At 53.1% G+C, this 27,481-nt stretch overlaps 1 protein-coding gene and 1 long non-coding RNA gene across 4 annotated transcripts in view; one reads left to right on the top strand and one right to left on the bottom strand.

Moving 5' to 3' along the window:
- Positions 1-27,481, bottom strand: part of SULF2 (sulfatase 2) — a 118,353-nt gene that overhangs the window by 58,083 nt on the left and 32,789 nt on the right. For all 3 annotated transcript variants that reach the window (XM_077167522.1, XM_077167529.1, XM_077167537.1), the window contains exon 3: positions 8,793-9,032. In XM_077167522.1, coding sequence (XP_077023637.1) covers positions 8,793-9,032 — 240 coding nt within the window. The remainder of the gene's footprint in view (positions 1-8,792; positions 9,033-27,481) is intronic.
- LOC143688998 (uncharacterized) lies at positions 8,808-19,315 on the top strand. Its single transcript, XR_013178448.1, has 4 exons — positions 8,808-9,052; positions 17,622-17,708; positions 18,107-18,416; positions 19,155-19,315. It is a non-coding gene; the product is annotated as an uncharacterized LOC143688998 (long non-coding RNA).

Below are 27,481 nucleotides of genomic sequence, written 5' to 3'. Positions count from 1 at the left end.
GGCTAATTGCTGGGGAGAGGCAGGGACAGAGATAACCAGGTGAGGGCTAAGTGCTGCCCTCCCCCCTCAGTGCCCCTTCGTAAGCTCCTCTTCCCGCTGGCCTGTTCTAGATGAGGCCACAGCTATGGAGTGCGGCTGCAGACGACAGGCACCCAGCAGAGTGGCCGTGGCAGGCCCGGCTGAGCTGCTCACAAGGGGAGTCCTGAGGGTGGGCTGCCCGCCTGGCCTCTAGTTAAATGCCAGCCTTGGCTGAGCACTCCTGGGGCGGGTCTCATAGCTTCTGCAAATGAGGAACTGGGCCCTTCCATTTCCTGGAAATGCAATTAGCTGGGCACAGAGGGCTACCCAGCCCTAGCGACAGGTTTCATTTCCTAGTAGGTCACTGTCAGGGTGAGCTGTTTCTTAAAATCCTCCACCCTCGTGTGGTTTAGTCCAGAAGGCTGGGACGGAGGAGGAGAGAAAACCTACTACGACCCTTAGGACGTGGCCTGGGGGAGGCCACCAGACAGCCAGTGGACATTTAATCCTCACCTCGGTGGGATCTGACATTATGCTGATGCTTCAAAGATTGTCCTCAAAGCAAGTAGGTGAAGGCTCCATCTCTAGGACAAATATTTTACAATACCCCCTTATTTTCCTGGTAACAGAACCTACCTATGCACAGCATTTCCAAAAAATCAATATAATGCTCTAACTGCAATATGCAGGAAAAATTAAGGAAAGCAATTTATAATAAAGAAGAATTTCACTATGGAAGCTGCCAGCACATCCACCAGGAAGACAGGACAGAGCAGTCACTGCCCAACACCTGTGAAGTGACAGGTGAAGCGACAGTCACAGATGCGGGGCCGGGGGGCTGTGGGGTTTGCGATGCAAATCCTCTGGGTAGCCCTGCTATTAGCAAGGTGATTTTCAGAAATAAGGGACAACTCCTAGGAAAATGTTGAATTCAAGCCTAATAGTCCCTCAATTTACATATCACTTGCATTTCTGGATAATTCAGGGTATATTAAAACTGCAGAAAACCCCACTTCAGCTGAGGTTCACGGCTCAGAGAAGAGCATAAACTAAACTCCACTCCTATGGATGAGCTGGTGGAACATTCCGGAGCCTCATGGAAGGCGAAGCAATCTGGGGGCTGAGGGGGGCCTCCTGTGCAAAGCAGGACGCCAGAGGTCCCTGGCCCCGCCCCAGGAACGCCACAGCACTCCCATCTTCAGGGTCCCCAGAAACGGCTTAGTGGGTTTTGACCCCTAGGAGATGGGGGGGCTCCTCTGAGTGAGGCCTATGGGCCACACTCACCCCAGGTGTGCTTGCTTGGGGCCTCCACAGTGTTTTTATTTACTGATTTATTTAAAAGTTGACTCAGTGGCCTACATTTGAAAATCAGGCAGATTCTCATAAAAAGCAGGAGAGCTGGCAACCGCAGGTACACCCGATGTCCAACGAAAGCACTGGGCTGGGCTGGGGGTGCCTACCCCGCCCCCGGCCTGCTGAGCCCCCTGGCCGGCTGCCTCACGTCTGGTATCACCTGCCTGGCACTGGGTTTGGCCTCTGAGCCTAGAAAGGGCTTGTGTGGGCACAGCGGGGGCCCTCTTCACGTGGGAGGGTGGCAGTGTCAGACGCTCAGTGTCCCCCTTTGCCCCAATGACTTCTGAGAGGGCCCCTGTGGGTGCTGGCACTGACCGCTGGCCAGGGCGTGGGCTGACAGCGGAGGCGCAGGGCGAGAACCAGGTCCCGGGCCCGGCTGGCCCTCTGGGGCAGCTGCCCCTGATCCTGCAGCCACAGGACGGTGGGGGTGGGGTGGGGTGGGGTGGGGGGACTGGGAAGAGGGAGAAGGAGCCAGATCAGGGTACCAGGGGCGGCAGGAAGGAATCACTCAGGAATAATGGGGCGGACAGCTGCGGCCTCGTGGGCCACAGAGGGAGCCAGTCGGCGCTCCTGCCACGACAGCAGCCTCTGCTCGGGGGGGGTGGTTTTCCAGGGGCTCCTGGGGTCTGCTCTGGTCTCCCACCAAGGCCCCCGTGGAGGTGAGCTCGTCCTGCAGTTACTAAACGAGATGCGGTGTGCGAGCAAACCCAGCGGCGGGCTGGGACAGGGAGAGCTCAGGGTATGGGCTGGACACAGAGCAGACCCCGGCCCATCACCTGCCTTCTGAAGAGCTGAGACACGGGCAGGCCACTTCCTCTCTGGGCCACAGAACCCCTCCTTCCCGGCCACAGGACCCCAGGGCGGAGTCATTTCAAAGGCACAGGGTAACTGACACACAAATGCCTCAGCTCTGCTGTGCAGGTGGGGAAACTGAGGCCCAGCCGTCACTGGGAGCCAGCAGAGCCTCATGCTCTGGACTTCTGCCTCGGTGGTTTGCTTTTGTTCTGAAACACGAAGGTCTTGGAGAAAGGGTGTGACTGTTACATGGCGTTTAAAGAAATTCATTATGTGGCAGTGACTTCCGTGGGGGGCGGGCCCTGCTGCCATGGCACCACGGGGTGGGTGAAGCCGCTGCTGGCAGCCTGCGAGCCTAGGGAGGCCCGGCGGGGGCACGGACAGCTGGCGGAGGGAAGAAGGGAGCCGTGTGTGTGCATGCGTGTGTGAGCACTTGTGTGCACTCAGGGGAGAGGAAGAGCGCGTAGGGGGCAGGGCAGGAGGAGAGCCGAGCAGAGAGAAGGCGGCTATTGTTAGGGGGACAGCTGCAGCAGAGGCCAGAGAGAGCCGCCCAGGGGCTACTGAAGTCCTTCTCTTCCTGGGTGTGCAGGTGGCCCAGAGAGGGGGAGGGAAGGCCAAGGGGGGCCGGGGAGGGGGCAGAAGCGGGGCGGGGAGGGTCAGCTGTCTGCTGAGCACCAGCCCGGGCAGGCACTCTCCCAGACCCAGGGGCGCAGGGGCGAGCGCGACACGGACCCCGCACCCCCAAAGCCCACATTTTAGCCGAGAGATTGTCCACCAAGATAAACGAGTGCAACCCTCAGCTCGCCAGCGGTGCGGGCTGGGGAAAGACAGGGGCGGGGCCAGTGCAGGGAGACGTGGTTTCGCACGGGAGGGTGGACGGTAAACGAAGGCGCACGCCTCGGTTAGGTGCCCACAGGGCTGGGGAGGAGACAAGGGAGGCAGGGGAGATGAAGAGGGCAAGGTGATGCTCTTCTGGACGGGCAGTCACGGAGGGCTTCTAGGAGGTGGCGTTTGCCTAAAGGTCTGAGGAAAGGGAAGGAGTAGCCATACAGCTGCGTGGGGAAGAAGCAGCTTCCAGAAAAGGGAATTAAGGGCAGGGGCCGCGAGGTGGGAGTGCGCCAGGCCCCTGCGGGTTGTTCCAGAAGCAGGAAGGAGGCACTGTGGTTTTGTGGAGTGACCAGGGGTGCGGAGGGGAGGTGGCCGAGCGGAGAACCGGAGGTCCCGGAAGAGGAGAAACGGACCCACTTGGGTTCTGCCAGGCGCCCCCCTCCCTGGCCGCTGGGGGGTGAGGCTGGGGCGGGGGCAGGGGAGGAAGGTGGACCAGGCAGGGCGGGCGGCAGGTGCCATGGGGCACAGGTGCCATGGGGCAGCAGCACCATGTCCCGAGGGTGAGGCCGAGCAGGTCGCGGAGGCGGAGGGGGAGACGCAGACGCAGCCAACGCAGCAGGGCGACCCCGGGGTTCTGGGAGGAGCGTCCGCGGAGGCGGAGCTGCGGAAGGAAAGACACACGAGGGCCTGGAGAGGTGGCTGGGTTGGGGGTGAGTACCTCGGGTGTGGGAGGCTCGAGGGCACCCCGCAGACCCGCTGCATGCTCAGGGGTTCAGGGGAAGGAAGAGGCAGGTCAAAACCGAGTAGCAGGGACAGATGCAGATGTGGAACTTTCTAGAAAAACAGGGGGAGGCACCCTGAGCACCAGCCCAGGTCCTCACCGTTCTGAACACACTTTAGGGACACAACCCGCCCCCCCACGCCACGCACACACACCTGCCTTCACGTGCCAGCATTGAATCTTTCGTCAGAGATGCCAAATTGCCCAATGACCCCCCCCACCAGTACCCCACGTGCCCTGCGGGGGCAGGGGTCCTCGCATTGAGGGACCCAGTGAAGGTGACCGCCCAGGGCTGAGGGCGAAGGCCAAGTCCTCAGCTGACGTCTCTCCCAGCTGAGTGTGAGGAGAAGGGTGAAAGGAATTGGGATGCTTGGGGCTAAATCTGAAAACAAGCTCCAACGCCTGTCCTGGTGCATTCTAGAACTTGCTAGAAGGCTCACCACCATCTCTACAAAACCCCGTCCCTGATGGCAGGAGATAGGTGGGGAAACAATCTCAGATCTGCAGATGGCACAGTGGGAGAAGAGAGGCATTGCCTAGTGAGAAGAAAACGGGCACTTCGGTCTAATTCACCAGAAAGGGCCAGGAAAAGTCTTTTTTCCTGCCCAAAGCTGGTCCAGTTAGAAAGAACCTCACAGCTTTGGCACTCTGGGAAAAGACACTCTCTTGCTCCCGCTGGATGTGACCTCAGAAGCCAGCTGGCCTGCCCCAGCCATCATCATGGGCTCTGAGTGTTAGGACAAAATTATGGTACTGGCAGGCCACCGGGTACAGCCCTGCCTAGAGCCCACCTACCCCGTCTCAGCAGAGGGAGCGCAAAATGCAGTATCTTGTCGAAATCAACTGGGGTTGGGGTTTCTGTCACTTGCATCTGAAGGCAAGGCACCAGGCAGAAGGCGCACACCTCTCAGGGAGCAGCCGAGCTGCCGGGAAGCAGCCTCTCCTTCCCGGACACTTCTTACTCAAGCAGAATTCAAAGAGCACCTCCTCCGAAGGGGACAAGCCAGATGGAACTGCTAAGTGGAAGAGGCATGTTTCAGCCTTGCCAGAAACAGCCAAATCGCTCTCCAAAGTGGAGGTGTTAATTTGCATTTCCATGGTTAGTCTATGCGACCCCCCCCACATCCTCGCCAACATCTGCGGGCCTGGACCTCTTGATATATGCTGTGGTAACGGGTGAGATGCGGGAGCCCACTGTCGGCTTAATTTGCACTTCACTGATATCCAGAGAGGCTGAGCATGTGGTGCCAAGTTTTGATCTGTGTGCACAATTCATTTTCACCATCTGCGGTGCACGGGGACTCTGGTCTGAGAAGGTGGCACGATGGTGTACTATTGTGCAAATTATCACCACCACCATCATCATTGCCCACTCTTCTTAAATGCTCACCCAGACACTGTTCTAACATATTTAATCCTCACAAAAACTCCGTGACCTAAGTAATATCATTATTCCTATTTGTAAGACGAGGTAACCAAGACAGAAGTTAAAAATTTTGTTCAAGTTCACTCAGCTAGTAATTGGTGGATCTTCGATTTGAACTCAGGGAGAGCCCACACTCTCACCTGCCTGTGCAAAGAGCTGGCGGGCGTCCTTTTCCAGGAAAAGAACCTGGACTTGTGGGCAAATAAGTGAGCAGAATTAGGGCAGCAGATAGTTCAACTGCTGAAGGGTGCCAAAGGATGGCTAAGCACATTTTGTAAAAGCTGAGGATGAAATTTTATCGTTTCAATGGTATACGTATTTGAGATCCAAGTCCTCAAAGTTATAAGAAGTCAAAATATAGAAATATTCATTGACAGACATTTATCCTGCTTAAACTTAGCATCTCTTACTTCATCCTTGCCAAACTCTATCACAAACATGGGATAGCACAAAGCAAGATGATTGTAAAACGAAATTGCCAATCTTGTAGAAGATGCAGGGTTTTGTGGAATTAATTAAAGTGACGCTGGGAGACAGCTCAAGTCACATGCAAATCCGCTGACAAATATAATCTGGCCTATGAGATAAGTGAAGATGAGATCACTGAAAAGGATGCTGAGGCAATAAGCACTTACAGGGCAAGACTCGGATGTCAAAGGACTAAGGAGACCCTTGGGAAAACTGATCAAATCCTCAAATACTTAAATGACCCTCTGTGTACCGACTCCATTTCCCTGGCTCCCTTGCAGCCAGGAGTGGTATGTGATACTGTTCTCACCAATGGGCAGTTTGAGTCCTCAACCAATTCACGGAGCAGGTCCAACAAAGCAGCACAGACTTTAAATTGAGCGAGCAATTAACCGTTGACATCTTACGTCCTCTCACACACAGCCAGACCTAAATTCAACTCAACCAATGGCCCTAAACCCATGTAAATACAAGAATCATAATGCAGCTCAAGTCCCAGCAGGAACAGTTGACAACTGGTACTGGGAAAACTAAAATCTACTAATGGGAGTTATACAAATCAAATTAATCTAAAAGGGATTTCGCTTTATGGTAATTATTATTATTTTGTCATTTTCTCAATTAATAGACACTGATCAGTGTAACTAACCTCATGCAGTGGGATCTTGAAAATGTTTTCAGTTTAAATAGCAACTTGATGGAAAATTCAGGTCTGTGCTTCCCAGCTGCCAGGGCAAAGAGGGAAAGCATATAGGGTACACAGTTGTTGTAAGTGAATACACAGGAACACACCAGCTCATGAGATGTTCTCACGGGTTTGAGTTCTGAAGGTAAGGTTAGAATGGGGTTCCTTGTACATAGGGACATTCTAAATATCATGAATAAAATTCTTAAGGGAAATTTTACAAAAAATAGCTATTTGACATTATGCTCCCAGCCATCACTGAGAGCATAATAATTAGGCTGAGTTGGATGAAAGCAATTCTTTGGGGAGACAGCTTTTTGGTGGCTTGGACAATCAGTTTTGAGGAATGTTTATTCTTGAGATGGTTCTTTTAGGGGCATCAGGTTATATGATTTTGAAATGCTAGGCTTTGGCTCCCAACACAAATCCCCAGTATGTCCCAGGATATGTGAGTTTCCTTTCAATTTGACTGACACGGTTTCCACAACTCTTTGAATTTCCATGGTCTTGGTTTCTGGTGGATTATAGCATAAACACCTCATCTTATGGCTCTAGGTGACCTCTCCTGTGGGCAGCAGTGCCCTGGCTGTGAGAAATCGAGCAGAACACTTCTGGAGCTTCACTGTTCCTCTGGCATGAAAAGCTAAGGGCTTCAATACAGACCTCTCGCCAGAGGTGGTCAACAGCACCCTGTGGGCTGCATCCAGCGCACAGACGTGTTCTGTTTGACCCACAGTACACAGGTACAAGAAGTTAGAAGATTTCAGCTAAAAATCCAGATTTAAAATGAGCTGAAGGTTGGCAACTCTTGACCTGCACAGCTAAAATTGTCTGGAAGTGGGTGGCAGATGCCCCCTTAACAAGCGCTTCCTCTGTCTGCATCCAGGCCTCTGGAATCATCCAGGGGTCCCCTCTGGCATGCCTGACTTTCTGCAGAGACCCAGGAACCAGTGAGGTTCTGCCTCACAGACAGGATGGACACTGAAGGTGGTATTTGGTTGGGGTGTCAACTGGGCCAGATGATGATGCCCCGTTGTTCTGTGGCTGTGGACTTAAATCATCAGCATGTGAAATTCATCTATGGACGATTACATCTGCAGTCAGCTAAGGGGAGTGCCTTCCACAATGAGTGGGGTTTGATTTATTTAGCTGGAGGCTTAAAAGGGAGAGGTCAGGAGAGAGTTCAGCAGCTCAGTATACCTCATCTCAGCACTTGTAGCTCAGCCCAGATGTTTGGAGATGCAGAAAAGAATCACCCTGGGGAAAGCTGTTGGAACCCAGAGGCCAGGAGAGAAGGCCAGCAGATGTCCCCATGTGCCTTCCCATTAATAGAGAAACTCAGATGAAAGCCAGCTGCCTTGCCTCTGAAGAACTGTAAATATTTAACTAAATAAATCCCTTTATTAAAATCTGATCCATCTCTGGTATGTGCATTCAGTCAGCTTTAGCAGACTCAAAAAGTGAACTTCCCTGGGAATCAGACAGAGGCCTTTCTAGCTCTGTCGGCAGGACCCACTTTCCAGATGATTCTGGCAGTGGGATGAGTCTGCAAGACGCAGCCTCACTGGCCTGCTTTCCACCCCAACACACCACGCCAAGAGAAAGCAGTTCGGCCTTGCAGGCTGGGTCAGCATCGTGAATGGAGCCGAGGTAGGCCTCTGTCCTTGGCACATGCCATCCAAGCAGCCCCTTGTCACATGCACACCCCTTCCTGGGGTTGCAACATCTCAGCCACAATACCTAATTTCACAACTGCCTGTGCTTCTTACCCAAGCTGGGGAGTATTTATATTTTTTAATTAAAGCAAATTAAATTAATTGAGTCTGGAGGATTTTGCAACAGACCTGGCAGTAAGTGACCGAGCTGTAATTGTGCCTCTGCCTCAGGCAAGCAGCCTGGCCCGTGAGTCTTCAGAACCCACCGAGCACCTCCTGCAAGGTGGACAAACAGGACCCTGGCTGGCTCCTGCCCAGGCTGCAGCCTGGGAAGATGTGGACAAAGAGTAGGTTGCCATGCCAGCTTCCGAGCCATCCTGCCTGCCACCACGTGCAGAGTGGCCAGGGTCCCCACATATGCTCCTCTCCCTCCTCCATGCCGTTTAATTCCCGCCCACCGCCCACAACGTTGTTCAGGAACCTTCTTCCGTGATGGCCTGAAGTCAAGAAAGCAGCCCCCCAGGGGCCTTGATAACACAACTAACAAAAATCACAAACTTTGCGGCTACTCTGCTCATATTTAAAATGGACTCACTTTTTATGGTAAACTCAAATTCCTTTGAAAAATCTTTTCTCATCCTGCAGACACAGATGGCCACTTTGGAAGGAAGCGCGGGCTGCTCGCCTGGGTGCCTCCCAGACCACCTTGGGCCCCCCGCTTGCCCCCGCCGAGCCCCGCCCATGACGAGCCCCGCCCCCGCAGAGCCCCGCCCCACTGCTCACCTGTCCGGTAGCCGGTGTTGTTGAGGTACACGGCGAAGGTGCGGCCCTCGTGCTGCGCCTGCCAGGAGGGCGAGGAGCAGTTCTCGTTGTTGGTGTAGGTGTTGTGGTTGTGCACGTACTTCCCGGTGAGGATGGAGGAGCGCGAGGGGCAGCACATGGGCGTGGTCACGAAGGCGTTGATGAAGTGCGCCCCGCCCCGCTCCATGAAGCGCCGCGTCTTGTTCATCACCTGCATGGAGCCTGCGAGCACATGGGGGCAGGTGAGGGGGGAGTGGGGAGTGGGGGGGAGCTGAAGGGAGGTGGGGGAAGGTGGGGGGAGGTGGGGGCCTGCCCCTGCCCTCGACACTGCAGGTGTTTAACTGCCGTGTGCCCCAGCTGAGCCTGGGGCCGGTTTGCAGCGTGGTCTCCATAGGGCAGGACCCCCAACCCGACAGGAAGAGGCGGAGGCAGGCACTGCTGACATCTGGGCAAGGTCCAGAGATGCCAGCCTTCTCGCAGTGCACTGGGGGTGGGGGGTGGGCAGTCCTTGCCCGGAGGAGTGTCCTGGGTCTGAGGCTCACTGGGCATCCCCTGGGCAGGTGCAGACCTGTTTAGGAATGACCTGAGCCGGGACACTTAACTCTGTTGTTACATGGGAACAGAACATCCCTTTTGCAGGGTATTAGCTTATGCTAATTTTTTTTTTTTTTTAGCAACCACTGTGTAAATTGACGGAAGATTAGACTTTGTTTTGTTTGGAACTTTCCCAAGAATTGTTCACTTTTATTGAAACCTGGCCACCTAGTCCCTCCCTGAGCACCTCTCAGCTGAAAGCGTCTGCTTCGGCCATGCCCTGTGCTCATGCCGTGCTCTCCTAGCTAGAACCCCTTCCCACCTCCACCCACACCTCACCCATTGGGCAAGCAGCACCTCTTCTCAAGAGCCTGCTGGGATCACTCTAACTTCTATCTGATCTCCTGGAGCTCTTGTCAGGTGTATAGCACGTGTAATTGGGATTTAATACACCCCCAAGTAGTGTGGTTTCATTCATGCCCAATCTTGTTTCTCAGTGGAGGGGTGAAGAAGTGTGTGGGGTAAGGCACCAAGGAAGGAAGGTGACTGACACATGTGGAAGACCTACTATGTGCCAGGCAAGTTTGCATTCCCTGGACCCAGCTGTGTGTCCTGCCAAGTGCCGGATGCTTGGCTCCACCGCGGCACAAGACATGCAGTAGGTACTCAATAAGTGCAGACTGGAGACATAATGGTGCCTGCCATACGGTTTATCTGCAAATGCTTAGTGGGCTGAATGTAAATATCCAGTGAGGCTTTTTCTTCCTCCTCTGTAGCCAGTCCCGGTTTACTTCTCCCGTGTAGCTTGCAGGGTTGAATGGTGACCCCTCCTGAAAAGACATGTCCATGTCCCATCTGCTGGAGCCTGTGTGTGTGATCTTATTTGGAAACAGGGTTTTTCAGATGTAATTATGTTAAGGAATTTGAGATGAGGTCATACGGGATTATGGTGGACCCTAAATCAATGACAAGTGTCCTTAGAGGAGATGGAAGAGGAGAGGACATGGACAGGAGAAGGTCACGGGAAGAAGGAAAATGCAAGGGAAGGTTCTCTTCAAAGCCCCTGGAGGGTGCAGCGCTGCTGCCAATTTTCAGACTTCTGGCCTCCAGAAGGAGAGAGGATAAAAGTTCTGTTGTTTTAAGCCCCCACTTTTGATACGTTGTCCTCAGCCCTGGGGAGCTGATACAGGCTTTGGCGTCCATGCCAGGGAGTCGCCATCCCAACACCTAACAGGCCCCAGAGGCTTGGAAACAACTCATCAGACCCACCTCAGCCTTCGGTCCCAGGGGCCGGGAATGAAAGGAGATTTATGTGGCTGGCTTTGCAAACTGGGAAGGAAGCACAGCAAGAGCTTCCCCAAGGCAAACACAGATCATACCTTTTCACTGCCTGACACCATCCAGTAGCTCCCATTGCACTCAGAATAAAACCCAAATTCCTTAGGTGGCCTGAAAGACTCTTCATGTCTGGTCCCTGCAACCCCAGCCCCTCTTGCTTCTCCAGCCCTACCTCCTCCCTGTGCTCACTTCCTTTGTTGCCTCTCACCTCTTTGCTATTTCTCCAGTGCTCCAAGCTCATTCCTGCCACAGGGCCTTTGCTCTTCCCCGGCTCTCTCTCTTGGCTGACTTGTCCTGCCATCCAGCTCTCAGATGGACTGTCACCTCGAGCTGTCTGGCTCACCTCCTGATCTGAAGGAACCCCTATCATTCCAGTCTATGTCACTTCTTCCCGGCATTTGTCACCTCCTGAGATGGCCCCATTGACTGGTTTGCTAGTTCATGGCCTGCCTCAGCCTCTGGACTGAGCAATCGAGGTGATTTGAGCGCCGTCTGCCTTGGTTCCCTATTTCCCCCTGTGGGATCTGTGCTCGGTGCTCTGGGGAGACCCACTGACCAACTGAAGGGACTGAGGGGACCGGAACAGAGCCTGCCTGGCGACCCGCGCCGAGGTGGTCTGTGTGTTGGGGGGGTTCCTGAGACCCCGGCTGAGGCCTCCTGGCTCCGGGACTCCAGGGCCACCCCCGGCGGCCACCTGGCTTTCCCGAGAAGGCCAGTGACCCCAGAGGTCACAGGGCAGCAACTGGAGGGCATCATCCCGGCGAGCAGCATTCCTCTGGTTTACCATGCCTCCCACAGCTCCAGTGACATGGCCCTCCTGGAGCTGCTGAGTGGGGCACAGCTCAGGGTCCACAACCCTGGGGGGCCCCGGGGTCCCAGCAGGACCTCTGCTCACCATCAATCATCCCTTCAACCTGATGCTGCTTTTAATGTGTCTCCCTGCAAATATGTCTCTATGTCTGCACATGCACACACACAGGCCCATGTGTGAAACGTACAACAGGGAATTTTGTTTATAACATTTTTTTTTTTGGTGAGGGCGGCGCATGGCTGGGCATTGAAGCCAGGTCTCCCGCGTGGCAGGCGAGCTTCTCCCACTGGGCCAGCCATGCACCCCAACCCTAAAATTTTACCACCAATGGGAAGATGAGGGTCTTGCCTGGGGGTCCTGGGCCTGAAAGCTGGCACACTCCCACCTCGGGGCTCTGCCTGGGGGGTCCACCCCTCCACAGGGCCCCTCTCAACTCCTTCGCGTCACTGCTCAAGTGTCCCCTTCTTAGAGGGGCCACTGGCCCCTGTTGGAGCTGCCCCCCGCCCCTGTTGGAGCTGCCCCCCGGCCCTGTTGGAGCTGCCCCCCAGCCCTGTTGGAACTGCTCCCGCCCCTGTTGGAGCTGCCCCCGCCCCTGTTGGAGCTGCCCCCCAGCCCTGTTGGAGCTGCCCCCGCCCCTGTTGGAGCTGCCCCCGCCCCTGTTGGAGCTGCCCCCCGGCCCTGTTGGAGCTGCCCCCGCCCCTGTTGGAGCTGCCCCCCAGCCCTGTTGGAGCTGCCCCCGCCCCTGTTGGAGCTGCCCCTGCCCCTGTTGGAGCTGCCCCCCGGCCCTGTTGGAGCTGCCCCCGGCCCTGTTGGAGCTGCCCCCCGGCCCTGTTGGAGCTGCCCCCGCCCCTGTTGGAGCTGCCCCCCGGCCCTGTTGGAGCTGCCCACGGCCCTGTTGGAGCTGCCCCTGCCCTGTTGGAGCTGCCCCCCGCCCCTGTTGGAACTGCCCCCGGCCCTGTTGGAGCTGCCCCCGCCCCTGTAGGAGCTGCCCCCCGCCCCTGTTGGAACTGCCCCAGCCCCTGTTGGAACTGCCCCCGCCCCTGTTGGAACTGCCCCCCAGCCCTGTTGGAGCTGCCCCCCGGCCCTGTTGGAACTGCCCCCCGGCCCTGTTGGAGCTGCCCCCGCCCCTGTTGGAACTGCCCCCGCCCCTGTTGGAACTGCCCCCCTGCCCTGTTGGAGCTGCCCCCCGCCCCTGTTGGAACTGCCCCCGCCCCTGTTGGAACTGCCCCCCTGCCCTGTTGGAGCTGCCCCCGCCCCTGTTGGAGCTGCCCCCCAGCCCTGTTGGAGCTGCCCCCCAGCCCTGTTGGAACTGCCCCCGCCCCTGTTGGAACTGCCCCCGCCCCTGTTGGAACTGCCCCCCTGCCCTGTTGGAGCTGCCCCCCGCCCCTGTTGGAGCTGCCCCCCGCCCCTGTTGGAGCTGCCCCCCGGCCCTGTTGGAGCTGCCCCCGCCCCTGTTGGAACTGCCCCCTGCCCTGTTGGAGCTGCCCCCCGCCCCTGTTGGAGCTGCCCCCCGCCCCTGTTGGAGCTGCCCCAGCCCCTGTTGGAACTGCCCCCGCCCCTGTTGGAGCTGCCCCCGCCCCTGTTGGAACTGCCCCCCTGCCCTGTTGGAGCTGCCCCCCGCCCCTGTTGGAACTGCCCCCGCCCCTGTAGGAGCTGCCCCCCGCCCCTGTTGGAACTGCCCCCGCCCCTGTTGGAACTGCCCCCGCCCCTGTTGGAGCTGCCCCCGCCCCTGTTGGAGCTGCCCCCCGGCCCTGTTGGAGCTGCCCCCGCCCCTGTTGGAACTGCCCCCTGCCCTGTTGGAGCTGCCCCCCGGCCCTGTTGGAGCTGCCCCCCGCCCCTGTTGGAGCTGCCCCAGCCCCTGTTGGAACTGCCCCCGCCCCTGTTGGAGCTGCCCCCGCCCCTGTTGGAGCTGCCCCCGCCCCTGTTGGAACTGCCCCCCTGCCCTGTTGGAGCTGCCCCCCGCCCCTGTTGGAACTGCCCCCGCCCCTGTAGGAGCTGCCCCCCGCCCCTGTTGGAACTGCCCCAGCCCCTGTTGGAACTGCCCCCGCCCCTGTTGGAACTGCCCCCCTGCCCTGTTGGAGCTGCCCCCCACCCCTGTTGGAGCTGCCCCAGCCCCTGTTGGAGCTGCCCCAGCCCCTGTTGGAACTGCCCCAGCCCCTGTTGGAACTGCCCCCGCCCCTGTTGGAACTGCCCCCCTGCCCTGTTGGAGCTGCCCCCGCCCCTGTTGGAACTGCCCCCCTGCCCTGTTGGAGCTGCCCCCCGCCCCTGTTGGAGCTGCCCCCCAGCCCTGTTGGAACTGCCCCCACCCCTGTTGGAACTGCCCCCCGCCCCTGTTGGAACTGCCCCCCGGCCCTGTTGGAACTGCCCCCGTCCCTGTTGGAGCTGCCCCCCGGCCCTGTTGGAGCTGCCCCCCCGCCCCTGTTGGAGCTGCCCCTGCCCCTGTTGGAGCTGCCCCCCGCCCTCTGGCCCCCCACCCCCTTCACTTCATTCCATCAGCCCCTGGGACGTGCCCCGCTGGGCAGGGTGTTGCCTGCTGCCTCGACGAGGATGGCGCTGGGGTCCCCGGCACACGGAGGTGCCCCACACGTACCTGCTAAATTAACAAATTCAGTATTCTCTCATGCTACCGGGGTTTCCGTACAACTCAGGAGCCCGAACTGATTGCCATCGACGAGGTGTTTTGTTGTTTTATTTTATCGTCAAAGGACTTCGGCTTCCCCCAGGTGATGGCCCTCTGGGCTGCCATGCTCCCCGGCGCCCCCTAAGCTCTTACCCCAGCGCGGCCCACTCATTTTACTTCAGGCCCCTAAATAAACTGGTTTTGCAACTTCAGATACAACTCGGTAGTGGCGGGTAATGGTGGCGCAGTGGCAGATTTCTCGCCTGCCATGCTGGAGACCCGGGTTCGATTCCCGGTGCTGCCCATGCAAATATAACTCAGTAGTTGAGGTGGTGCCGACTTATCCCTGGCATAAAGGGCAGTATTATATGTCAGTAATAATCATCCTAATGATTAATGACTGAACCAACCATTTGCGCCTTGTACTGCAAGGAACTGAGCTCGGGCGGTTGAAATGACCTATTGAGGCCATGTGGCCTGGGAAAGGGTGTGAGAGGCTCCAGCAGAGGTTTCCGCATTCAGGAAACCCACGGGCCAGTCCCCTCTGCGGGACACGGCAACAGGGTGCCGAGGGCGGGCTCAGAGGTCCCGATGCACTGTGTCAGCTCTCAGCTTTAGTGAGCTTAGTGCAGTCCCCCCACTATACCTCAGGACCCCAGTGACCCTGGAAATGATCATGACGCCAGCGGCTGGGGCTGGTCTCCCCTCAAAGCCCCTGCACAGCCCAGACCTTCTCACCTCTGCCCTGGCCAGTCAGTCATCCTCTCTCCCCTGAATTTGGTTACTCACCTCCCGACTAGACTCTGTTTATTCCCCATGACACAGCCAGGCTCCCTTGTCTGCTCAGAACCCTCTATGGCTCCCACTGACTCCGAGAAAAACCCAGAGTTCACAGTGGCCCACAAGGCCTTGCCGTGGCCTCCTCGTCTCCCTGCCCACAGCTCCACGCTGCCCCTTCAGCCTCAGGGCCCCTGCCAGGCTCTCTCCCTCCCCAGAGCCTGTGCCCATGGCATGCCTCTCCCCCAGATGCCCTCACCCCTTCTCATCTTTGCTCAAAAGGCTCCTGCTCGGTGAGGCCTTCCCTGAGCCCCACGTCCAAGGTTGTACCCTCCCCACCCTGACATTTCACATCTCCTTCCTTGTGTTCCTTCCTCAATGCTGTCACCATTTCTAACACTCCATAACCCCCTGCATATTTATCGTACTTGCCACCCCCCCCCGTGGAGCTGGGATATCAGGTTCCCACGCGGGCTGCCGCACAGCTCCTGCCCCAGAGTCTTACGTCTGGGCAAGTAGAGGCTGCACACCCATTTCTGGAATGTCCAGGGAGAACAGCCCCTGCGCCCTGTCCACACCTTGAGGCCCACAGATCAGAACATGGCCTCTCCAGTCTGTGGAGCCTGCAGAAAGGACAGAAGCTACCCGCCCAGTGGCCCTCCCGGCCTTCTCCCCTGGACACTGCCACCGGCGAAGAATTCACCACACTCAGTGGCCCCAAATGCTGCGTGGGCAGAAAGCAAGCTGCCCGAGGAACCAGGGCTTATTTTTAATGGGCTCAAACCGTGTCTGTCTCCGTTCTACCAATTTCAGAGGACACTGGCTACTGGCCGCTGTTGACCAGTGTGTACTTTTGCCTGTCTGCTCAGCGCCCTCACCCCTGCCCGCAGGAACTGGCTGAAGGAGAGTGGTGTCAGTCAGCTATTAAAGGGCAATTTTTACAATGTCCTGAAATGACAGCAGCCTAAGTAGCGCTGCATGTTAAGCCTCCCCTTGGGGACAGTAACCTGCTTTATTAAAACTGCCATGGTGACAAGCTCTATAAATCAACATCTGTGACACAAAAACATATGATCTAATCCCCTCGCCCAGCCCCAGCTCTAATGCAGACCGACAGCTCTGATGGGAGGTGAGAGCCTGGAAGACGCGGCTGTGCAGAGTTAAGAGGCCAGCTTTAAATATTTCAGATGAAGCCAGGCCAGCCAACCCAAACTGGCTTTGTCCAATATAAACCCGGGGACCTGCAGAGAAAAACAGACCCGGTTTCTTTCCATGAGCAAGCCTTCCCGCGGTGCTGCGCTCGGGAGAGGTCACCCTGACACCTCTGTCCGTGACTGCTGGCTGGTGGGGCTCCAGCCCACCGACGGGACCCGATTCTGGGGCCCAGCCTGCCCAGCCCGCCCAGCAGCCCAGGAGCTCAGTGCTTCCCTCGCGGTGCTCGCTCCTGAACCCCCTTGCAAGAGCTGTTCTTGGCCACCTCATTGCATTACCTGCACACTTATTAATACTTTTCTTTAAAGTGACTTAAAAAAAATCTTTCATTTCAACCCAAGTAACTATGTCTGTGAAATTATAGATTTGACATGCTATTTATATGTTTTTGAGGCACCTCAAAATAAGTTCATAAATAGTAAAAGAAATGTTTGTTGACATGTCACTTCAGATAATCTAGTGTGATATGACCCCTACTTTGGGAAGCCCTGAATAGTGCACTCATCTAAAGGTGTGGGGTGGAGCAGCCTTGGGGACCTGGCATGTGCCAGGGACTTTAAAGATTCAAAACATGACCCCATTTCTGCCACTCCAGGGGCCCTCTGTGCTCGAGGCCTGCTCAGCTGGGAACAGATGCACAAACGCCCGTGGCCCTCAATGCTGGAGGCACAGAGTTACTGGTTCTGATCAATAATTAGTGGGATGATGCCTTACTATGTTTGCTGTCTTAGCATTATAGGTAACTAATTAGATGCTGTGATGTCAGACTCCTTGGAAAGAGGAAGAGGGAGGTGGGACAGGGAGAGAGAGAAAGCTGGAGTAGTTAACTCAGGATCCTGACCCCACACTGTGTCTAAGCCCTGTGCCTCTGCCTGGACCATGGGCCTCCTGCAGTCTCCCACTTCCACCGCTGCCCCCTGCTCTATGCCCTCCACCCAGCAGCCAGATGCTCCTTTAAACACTAAGTCAGACCTCACATTCCTTGGTTCAGACTCTTCCACTGACCATCTCACAAGAATGAAAACCAGCATCACTGGACGGGCCTGCAAACTTCTGGACGGCCTGGACGCCTGCCCCGTCTCAACCACAGCCCCTGCCTCCCTCCCTGGCTTACCCGCTGCTCTGGCCACCCCAGCTGATTTGCTGCTGGCTCCTTGACAAGCATGCTCCTGCCTCAGGGCCTTTGCACTGGCTGCACTCACAGCTGAGCCTGACTCACCCCCACTGCATGCAGGTCTCTGCAAACATGGTCTCTTCAGCAAGGCCTTCCCTAGATGGCATTGACTGAAATCCCCCGTCCCCTCCCTTACGCTGCTTTCCTGCTCTTCTGGGCACCTGTGTGTGAGTAAAAGAGGCTGGGGATGAAAGGGGCACGCCCCCTTCCCAGCTCTCTGGCCTGCTCTTCCCCTAGGGGAGTCCTCTCTCACCTGTTTTGCTTTTGATGTCAAAAGGGTTCAGCTGCTAAATATGTGCATGGGTGTGCAACACACACACACTCACACACACCCCTTCTGTTTAGACTGAACCACCAGGCCCCCTCTCATCTGTGGACTCTGGGTATAAAGGACGCGGAATTGTGAGACCGGAGAATGAGGGCAGAGCCGCGGTAAGTCCCCTCCTCTTTGGGCTGCAGTGCCTCAGCTGCAAAGTCACAGCACATGAACAACTCTAGTTTTAAGGTTCCTTCTGACTGTTCAATTCTTGGATAATTCGAGAATACTCTGGATTGCCATGCCCAACATAATAGCGATAAGATCAAGGACTCTAGAGGCAGAAGGCCTGAGTTCGAATCTTGACTTTGCTACTTCCGAATTCATTTACTTAAGCAAATGATCTCACCACCTGTGCCTCAGTTTCTTCTGCAGAGTAGAGAAAATTATCATGCCTTGTTGCGATTGCTCTGGATTTTAATTCAGAGAAATGTATGTAAAGCCTTTAGTCCGATGCTTGGCGTACAGTAAGCATTTAACACATACTAACTTTAAAACATTTTAATTATTATAGCCCTCAAGAATAGTATGCTGCTATTAAACAAATAGAAAACTACAAATGTTGGAGAGGATGTGGAGAAATTGGAACCCTTATTCCCTGTTGGTGGGAATGTATAATGGTACAGCAGCTGTGGAAGACAGTTGGCAATTCTTCAGAAAACTAATATTTAGTTGCCCTGTGACCTGACAATACCAATACTTGGTATATACCCGGAAGGGTGGAAAGCAGTAACGTGAAGAGACATTTGCACACTGATGATCATAGCAGCACTATTCACAATCGCCAAAGGATGGAAACAATCCAAGAGCCCATCAACAGACAGGTAGATAAACAAAAGGTGCTATATACATACGATGGGATATTATGCAGCAGTAAGAAAAAAGATCCCAAAGCATCTGACCACGTGGGTGAGCCTTGAGGACATGATGCTGAGTGAAATAAGTCAGACACAGAAGGATAGATACTGTGTCATTTCACTGTTATCACTCTGGTAAGGTAATCTCAGAGGTTGACCCTGTAGAGCATAGGAGAGCTAGAGTGCACAGAAAGTAGAGATGGGGGAAAGGCTGCCCTAAGAAGTTGAACCTAAATGCAAGGGAATGGACAGAAGTGATGGTAACTAATGGGCGGGGTTATGGGTAACACTGCCGTAGGGAGGGTGAATAGGATTGAAAGGGGATGTATGGTGCCATGTATCCCACTGATTAAATCTACTATCATAAGTTTTTGTGTGAACTTATTTCAAAGGTTTGCATAGTGGATAAAGAGTCAAAAGTAGAGGGGTGTAGGGGGAAACCTAAAAATGCATGCTATGGCCAGCAGTTAACAGGGAGACATCATGAGCACCACAGCACCAGCAGGGCAACTAACTGGGGGGGGGGGACAGTTGATAAGGGGGAGGTTTGATTTGATAGTTGGTGGCGCGGTGCTTGCTGGTTCTTTGGTTTCATTAGACCAGTGAAACTTGCCTAAAATTGAGAGTGCTGCTGATTGTACCACCAAGTGAGGACACTGTAAGACATGGTTCGTTTATTTTGGACATTATCCATGATGCCCAAAGATGGAGGGAACCGAAGGGTCCAGTGACTGAGAAGCAGAAAGTGAATGTGATACATTTATGTGATGGAATCTGGTGCGGCTACAAAAAGGAAGGACGTTGAGAGGTACGTGACCAACTGAATAAACCTTGGGGACAATATGTTGTGCACGGTAAGCCAAAAACGAAAGAACAGATATGCTGAGGTCTCACTCAGAAAATACATATAACAAAATGGGAGCCTGGGCTGTGAGTCTTTATGCCAGCACACTTAGTCTGAAACTGGAAGGGTCTTTCTGGATGCTGAGACGCCAAGGTACATGTGTATCGGCTGGTATGTCCCTGGGACTCGGAGTAACTCTCTGAAACATGGGACCCAGAGATGGGCTGCAGCCCTGATAGCCAGCACAGCTATATACAGCAACAATTAAAGCAACTGAGAAAGAGATCAGGCCAGTCTGGCTGGGTGCAAGGGAAATTAGAATGCAGGGTAAAAGATGATTGGCCTTTACCTGCCAGATAAGACCAAAGGCAGAGAGATTTATTATGTCTAGAACCTAAATTTTCTGTAATACATAATCTAAATCAACCTCTCTGCATGGCTCATTTAAACAACCCAACTCCTGGAGTCCAGAATGGAAACAACGCCTTGTATTTCTGTATAGCTTAATATAATACCAGGGTACATCTCGGACTATGGTGAGCTGATAATTAAAAAGTATCGGTAGCTGTATAGCTTAATGTAATGCCTGGATACATCCCAGAGTATATTAAGCTGATAATCAGAAAGGATTGGCAAAGTCCCTTGAGGGATGGGAGAAAAAATACGGAACCATTAAATTTTACCACGGGGGAAACCCCTGATGCTGTGTCAAACTTTAGGGACACCCAAATCAATAGGCCATACCCTCGATCCTGAGACTCACTCTTGTGAAGCTTATTTAGGTTAGGTTGTGGAGAAGCTTAGCCTACTTATAGGTAAGCCTTAGAGTTACTTCTGGAGGACCTCTGTTGTTGCTCAGATGTGGCCTCTCTCCCTCAAAGCCCAACTCTGCGAGTGAAATGATTGCCCCCCCCCCCCCCCCACCGTGGGACATGATATCCAGGGGTAAAGGCTCCCTGGCAGGGTGGGAGAGGACTCCCAGGGGTGAGCCTGGCCCTGGTACCATGAGATCGACAATGCCATCCTGACCAAAAGGGGGAAAAGAAGTATAACAAATAAGGTATCAGTGGCTGAGAGAGTTCAAATAGTGTCGAGAAGCTACTCTGGAGGTCACTGTTATGCGTGCTTCAGTTAGACATTGGCACCTATTATAACTGGTCAAACCCCAACCAAAACCAATCCTAAAGAACACCTAGAGCATTATAAAAGATTCTACAAAGGTTCCATGCACTCAGGTAACTTTCCAGAAACCTACAACGTCCAGATGGGTCCTGAAATGCAAAGGGACTAGAACATCAGCTAGTTCCATCCTCCAACCCCATATTATTGGCAGCCCCTTCCGACATGAAAACGTTAGAATGGGCATAGCCCAAACACCCCTAAAGAGGGGGAGAAAGGTCAAAGTTGGCCGTGGAGTTATACAGAGAATGTAGGGTTTAATAAATGAGTATGAGTGCTGAATCATTATGCCGCTATTTCTTTTCTCCAGTATCTTAGAGCAGCTAGAGTTAAAAACCTAAAACTGTGGAATTGTAACCCATGCAAACTCTGAAATCTGTTCTAGAACTAATTGTTGCAATATGCTTTGAAATTTATTGCTTTTTTGTATAGATGTTATTTTTCACAAAGAAGAAAAAAAGGTGCTTGTGATGATAAATGCACAGCTATATAATAATATTGTGAGCCATCGATTGTACACTTTGGCTGATCACATGGCATGTGAATATATAATATATATCAATAAAAATGAATAATTAAAAAAATTACAGTTAAACTCATTCTGCAAAAAGGCAGAAATGGGATGAGATAATGTATACTCAATCTTTTATTTGCCCCTCTGAAAAGTATTTCTGTGCTACTGTTTCTTGTGTAACTGACTTTCTTTTTGTGTCTGCCTGTTTAATGTACATTCTCATACTTCCAGCTGTTTTAACAAAGGAACAAAAATTCTTTAAAAAAGCTCTGTTGGAATTGCTTAAGAAATAAATAGGCAGTTTTATATAAATCTTAAGGCAGCAGAAAACTGCCAAAGGGCTGCCCCTGGAAGAAGGAAAGACCTTTTCAAATTGTCCTGGTCACAGCTTTTTTTTTTTGGCTTTTTCAAAGAGGACTTATTAGTTTACAAATTCACAGTTCTAGGGCCATTAAGATGTCTGAATTAAGGCATCAAGAAGAAGATACCTTCTCTGAGGAAAGGCTGCTGGCATCTGGGCTGCTTCTGTCACATGGGAAGGCGCATGGGGACACCTGCTCATCCTTCTCTCCTGGTTCTGGTTTCAATGGCTCTCTCCAAGCTTCTTTGGGCATGTTTTCCCCTAATCATCTGGGGGTCCTTTCTTAGCTTCTCCAGGGCAACCTCTGAATTTCATCTGAGTTTCATCTTTCATCCTCTCATAAAGGGCTCCAGCAAGGGAATTAAGAGCCACCTTGAATGGGCTGGGTCACATCTTCATGGAAAAAAAGTCCCACCTACAATAAGTTTGCACCCAAAGGATGGATTAAAAGAATATTCCCTTTTCTGGGATACTTAACAGCTCCAAACAACCACATCCCTTCTACTGTATCTGGAGACTGAAGCACGTAGGATACAATTTAGAGGCCAGAGATTTCATTCCAGACTGGGCACAGTCGTTAAGTAGCTTCAAGATGTGGGCAAGTCACTGTATCTCCCCAAGCTTCGGTTTTCCTTTTTAGCACACACACACACACACACACACACACACACACACACACATTTTTTTACATTTTTTTTTTTTGCACGGGCAGTCTCCAGGAATCAAACCCTGATCTCTGGCATGGCAAGTGAGAACTCTGCCTATGAGCCATCGTCGCCCAGCTTTTAGTAAAATAAATCTAATAATTTGAAATAGTTAAAGACGAGTATAAAACTCTCAAAATTCCACAGCCCTAACCTAAAACTTTCAAAAAGACAGGCTTCATTCTGCCAAGGCCTAATAACGTACAGCAGATGTGGAGGGAGGGCTGGGCACCAAAAGATGGGCAAAATGGGGTTTAGAATTCTTTTTTTACTGGGCCTGGAGATTAGAAATGGAAAGCATAAAAAATGCTACAGAATAGGCTGTGTTCATTAAGATTATTTTTTTCCAATAATACCTCTGCAATGGTAACTGTAGTAATCAGATCATGATAAAAATATATATAGCCTTGGGATAGAAGTAACTGAATAAAATCTAATTACCAAGTTTCACTAAGTAAAGTAAAAGATCTTCGAGAGATATGGAAACGTTTTCCTGGTTTTAGGCTTGAGATAAAGGAAACAATTGCAGTATATTTTCCAGAACTTGACATGCAGTATACTTTTGTTTGTAATTTTAAGATATTATGAAAACAAACAGATTTTCTTTCAACCTCTGATAAAGGAGTTTTACGACAAATTTTAAATTGAACAAATGCAATTTTGTTCTGCTGGTATACTGAGGTAGACAGACAGAAATTCCTGAAATCTCTAAACTGTAATTCAGGTGCCTTGATCTCTGATGGTGGTTGTACAGCCTTTATTTTCTGCCCTATGATTGTAAAAACCTTGTGACTAACCTTCATTTGTACTCAGTTATCCAGTTTTTCAACTTTAGAGTCTTGTAATCGCTCAAGACAGCCCCTAATGGCTGTTAATGAAGGGTCCTGGGCCAGCCAGGAACTAACCCACCCCACGTCCAAAGTTATTTGATAACAGAGACTCGAGCCAAAGTGGGCCTGCCTGCACGCAGAGTAGCTCAGACTTTAACCTACAGATCACCTACACTTCATCACAATGTGCCAGCATTTTCTTACATATATTCTATGACTAAGCATGTAATCAATCTGCACAGGTTCAATAATTACATCACCTCCAATTATATCATCTGGGGCCACTGTGCTCATTATCCTAAACGCTGCCTTTTTCCTTTTCTAATAAAACTATCAGAATTTAAAAAGAAAAAGTATCGGTAGAGTCGCTTGAGGGTCCAAAGAGAAAAAATAGTATATATATAACTATTGAACTTCCCCATCTGGGAAACCCCAGGAACCGTCTCAACCATTGGAGACTCCCAAGAAAATAGGCCGAGCTGTGGATTTTGAGGCCTGTCCGCATGAAACTTATTTCTGTAAAGGGGAAGCTAAGAGCGCCCAAACAAGGCCTAATAGTTGTTGCTCAGACGTGGTCAGACATGGCCTCTCTCTCTCTAAGCCCAACTCTGCAAGGAAAATCGTTGCCCTCCCCTTTACGTCGGACATGACATCCAGGGGTGAAAGTCTCCCTGATTGCGTGGGGCATGACTCCCGGGGATGAGCTGGCCTTGGCAACGTGGGACTGACAATACCTTCTGGACCAAAAGGGGGAAAGAAGTGTAGTAAAATAAGGCATCAGTGGCCAAGAGAGATCACACAGAGTCGAGAGGCTGCTCTGGAGGCTGCTCTTACAAGCTTCAGTGAGACAGCGCTGATTGCCGTGGTTTGCTAAACCCCAACCCACATCCCTCCTGCTGACTCTTAAGGACACCCAGGGCTCGAACCAAGGTTTCATGCACTAGGTTTGTCTTCCTGGAACATATAATTCCAGCAGGGCTCCTAGGTCAGATAAATCCTGAAACCCAGAGGGACCAGCCTTTCCAATAGCATCAGTTAATCACACCCCCCTGTCCTTTAGTGTGGACACCCCTTCTCAGTATGAAAAAGTCAGAATGGGCATTGCCTAACAATCCCTATGGATTAGGAGAAGGATTAAAGGGGAAGGAGGTGAGAAAATGCTGAATTAATATTCCTTGTAGCCTCTAGTGTTTTGGAGTAGCTAAAAGCAAACATCTGAGATGGTGGGGTGGTAGCCCATGACAGACTCTGGGGTTTGCTGTGTAACTCCTTGTTGAAGTGTGCTTTGAAAATTACTGTTTTTTTATTGCTTTGCTTTCACATGTATTATATTTCACAATAAATTTTTTTTTTTTTTTAAAGATAGTATAACACTGAGTTCAAAGCTGAGTGCCTCTGGACTGGATCCTCCCTTCATAGGGGCATGGTATAGATCTATTCAAACGTGTTTTTAAAACTGAATACCTAACTGTTTTTTCACTTGGGAGCTCTCACATCAACTCAGATTCCTGGCTTTGCTTGAACAACACAAAGATCTGGCCTTGGGGGGAGGCAGCTGGATGGCCCTAGCAAAGGTCCACCTCCGAAGGCCGCCCTCTCGCAGGTGCTCCCTGGACCCCCCCGTGGGACCCCACCGGGGACCCTCCCCTGCCCACCTCCCTCCTGCGCAGAGCCTGCCAGACCTCTGGAGGCATGGGGTTTGCAACCTTAGCTTATTCTATTCCAGCAGGAAGGGCGAGTTACAGGAATCTGCAGAGGTAGCACCCTAATGGGGCACAGAGACGACTTCTAAGTGAGACCCGCAGAGAGCAGCATTTGGAGGGGAAGCGAGGCTGCTGGCCGTGGTACAGGTGGGGACAGGTCAGGGACCCATGAGCTCAAGTCACAGGTGTCCTCCCCCGTCCTCAGGCTGCTGCTGTCATCCTGTGGGGCTGGACAAACCCTCGCCTGCCCCTGAGCGTCCCTGAATGCCTGCAGTGCTGCTGGGGCAGCTGGGGCAGCTTGGCGGCCCATCGGACCTGAGGGCCCCCACAGGTCGCTGTCCTCAGCAGGAGGCCAGGGGAAGGGCTGGGGAAGGCCAGTAGCAACCGAGGCCACACCTGGGCGGAGAGGGTCCACTGTTCTCAGTGCAATTACCTTTGCTCCCCACCTCCTGCTGGAATGTGCTTACACCTGCCCATCAACCATTGCCGTGCCTGGAGCTCAACCCAGAACCACCCTGGATTCTCCAGACCTGCTTGGCAGACGAGGTTTCCTCACGGCAATGGCATAGGTGAACCATTCCTGATGGCAGCAATTGTTTTTAAAGTCAAGTGTTATTGCCAGTGTTAGCTACAAAAAGCCCAGACGCAAAACTGGTTCCTAAACCCCACATCAATTAGGCAGATGCTGAAGAGGCCACAGTGAATTTTATTAGTGAACTTTTGACTGTCAGAGACAACCAGTGCGGTCATTTTTTTCCCTCTGACTTCTGCTGGCTCTGGTTACAGAAGCTTCTGGGAGAAAACTCAGACGCCCGTTCTCACCGGACGGCGGGCCGTGGGGCGCAGGGCCACAGAGGGCCGAGTACCACCGCCATGACCGCAGCAGTCCTTGCTGGTGTCCTTGCCGAGAAGCTCCACCCAAACCTTTCCTTCCACTTGTAATTCTCCAACGCACTGCCCTTGGCAGAGGATATTTATTCTACGAGGCGGCTACGGGGTGCTTTTCCAACTTTTCAGGGTGAGCTGCACAGCCGGTAAACCAGAAGACGCTGGGACGCGCTGTCGGCAGAGCACCCACATGGCCACCCCAAGCCTGAAAACCCGTCCCTCCTTTCTGCGTCTTGTCTTCCATCTCTGAAAATGCCACCACCGCCGGCTCAACTGCTCAGCCAGAACCCCGGGGTCCCTCTTGTTTCTTCGCCTCCCCTCCCACCTGTCACCCACCGGCAGGTCCTGTGCGTGACCTTCACTGCAGCACCTGGGCCGTCCACTTCCGTCCCTCTGCAGCACGCTGTCCTGCTCCGAGCCCCATCACCCCCCACCTGGACAACCGCAACGGCCGACGGGTCTCCCCACAGGGCTCCCCACTTCCATTCCTGTCCCCATGCCACGCCCTCTCCACCTGCAGCCCGGTTCAGCCTTTTGGAAACAAGAATCACCCATGCTTGGCCAGCTCAGAACATTTCAGTGACTTTCTACTGCCCTTGGAATAAAATCCGAACCCTCTTGGAGGCCTGACCAGGTCTCAAATGCCCTTCCCCCATCTCCCCTCCACCCTCATCGGCCATCGCTCCCCCCTTCGCTCCCCAGCTCCTGCTGCTCCCCCATGTTCCTGGCACACGGCTTTGGCACTTGCTGTCCTTTTTCCTGGAAGACTCCTTTCCCAGGCGGCCTTATGACCATTTCCATCTGATCACGCCAGCTTTCACCAGTGGCCGCAGATAAAACCCCACCCATTGCAGACTCACTGGAACCCTTGGCTCCTGAGCCCTGGGATGGTGAGACCCAGGGTTGCCCACCGAAATCTACCCTTTCCTTCTTCCTTCTCCCAGGCCCCGATTTTATTCTTCCAGGCCCTGAGGTGGGAAATTAATTTCCCAGGCCCCCTTGTATCAGCAGCACGAGTGCCAGCCACATGTGTCAGCCGCCCTCCCTCTGGCCTCCCACATGCACGCTGTGCCCAGCCCTCTGCCCCGGGGAGCTGGCCTGGCTGGGCTGAGTCAATAGGCTCCTTTACCCTCTGTCCTTGGGTTGGCTGCGATCAGTGGAGTGGTGGTAGGGGTGGGGAAGCTAGCAGGAGATCAGCAAAAGGAAAGAAAGAAAGTGAGGCTGGGGTGCGGATTGCACCTCTCTCTCTGGCCGTGTCCCTCAGTGGAGAGTGGAAGCTCCTGTTGGGACAACGTGCCTCCAGACTCACTAACTACTCACTGGCTCCCCTCATCCCCTTGGGCCCTGGGCTGGGAATGACCCCACTGTTCGGAGCGTTGAAGTACTGCACTATCCCTGTGGTTTCCTCACAGCTGATCACACCTTAGCAAAAAATAGTTAAACTCTCCTTGAACAATTCAAGTCTGAGCATACCTCATTTTCTTGCTGAGACCAGGTGAGCTATGTGACTAAATTCTGTCCATGTTGGATGTGACTCTCTGGTATGAGCCAGAAATGGTCTTAACATGGGCTGACTTAACTTGAAAGTCCATCCTTTTTGCCCTCTCCTCTTCCTTCCTGCTGCCTGGAATGTGGCTGTGATGACTGGTGCTCCAGCAACCATCTTAATCATAAGGCGACTTTGAACATGGACGCGTCACACAAAGCGTGGAAAACAGAAAGGCAGAGAAGGAACGTGGGTTCCTGATCACCCTGGAGCCACCATACCAGCCCCAGATTGCTAACCTCCAGACATTTTTTTGTTTTTTAAACTCCTGGGTAGGGGACTATATATATATATTTTCCATTTTCCTTATGCTTTTTTGCAGTTCCCTAGGTTTTTAAACTTTTTATTGTATAGTATAACATACATACAAAGCAAAAAGCTGAAAAAAGCAATAGTTTTCAAAGCACTCTTCAACAAGGACAGATCCTACAGTTTGTCATGGGCTACTGTACAATCCTCTCAG

This window comes from Tamandua tetradactyla, chromosome 1 (assembly GCF_023851605.1).
Source record: "Tamandua tetradactyla isolate mTamTet1 chromosome 1, mTamTet1.pri, whole genome shotgun sequence".
Classification (NCBI taxonomy): domain Eukaryota; kingdom Metazoa; phylum Chordata; class Mammalia; order Pilosa; family Myrmecophagidae; genus Tamandua; species Tamandua tetradactyla.
The sequence above is the reverse complement of the archived record's forward strand: the minus strand, read 5'-3'. Positions and strand labels throughout refer to the sequence as shown.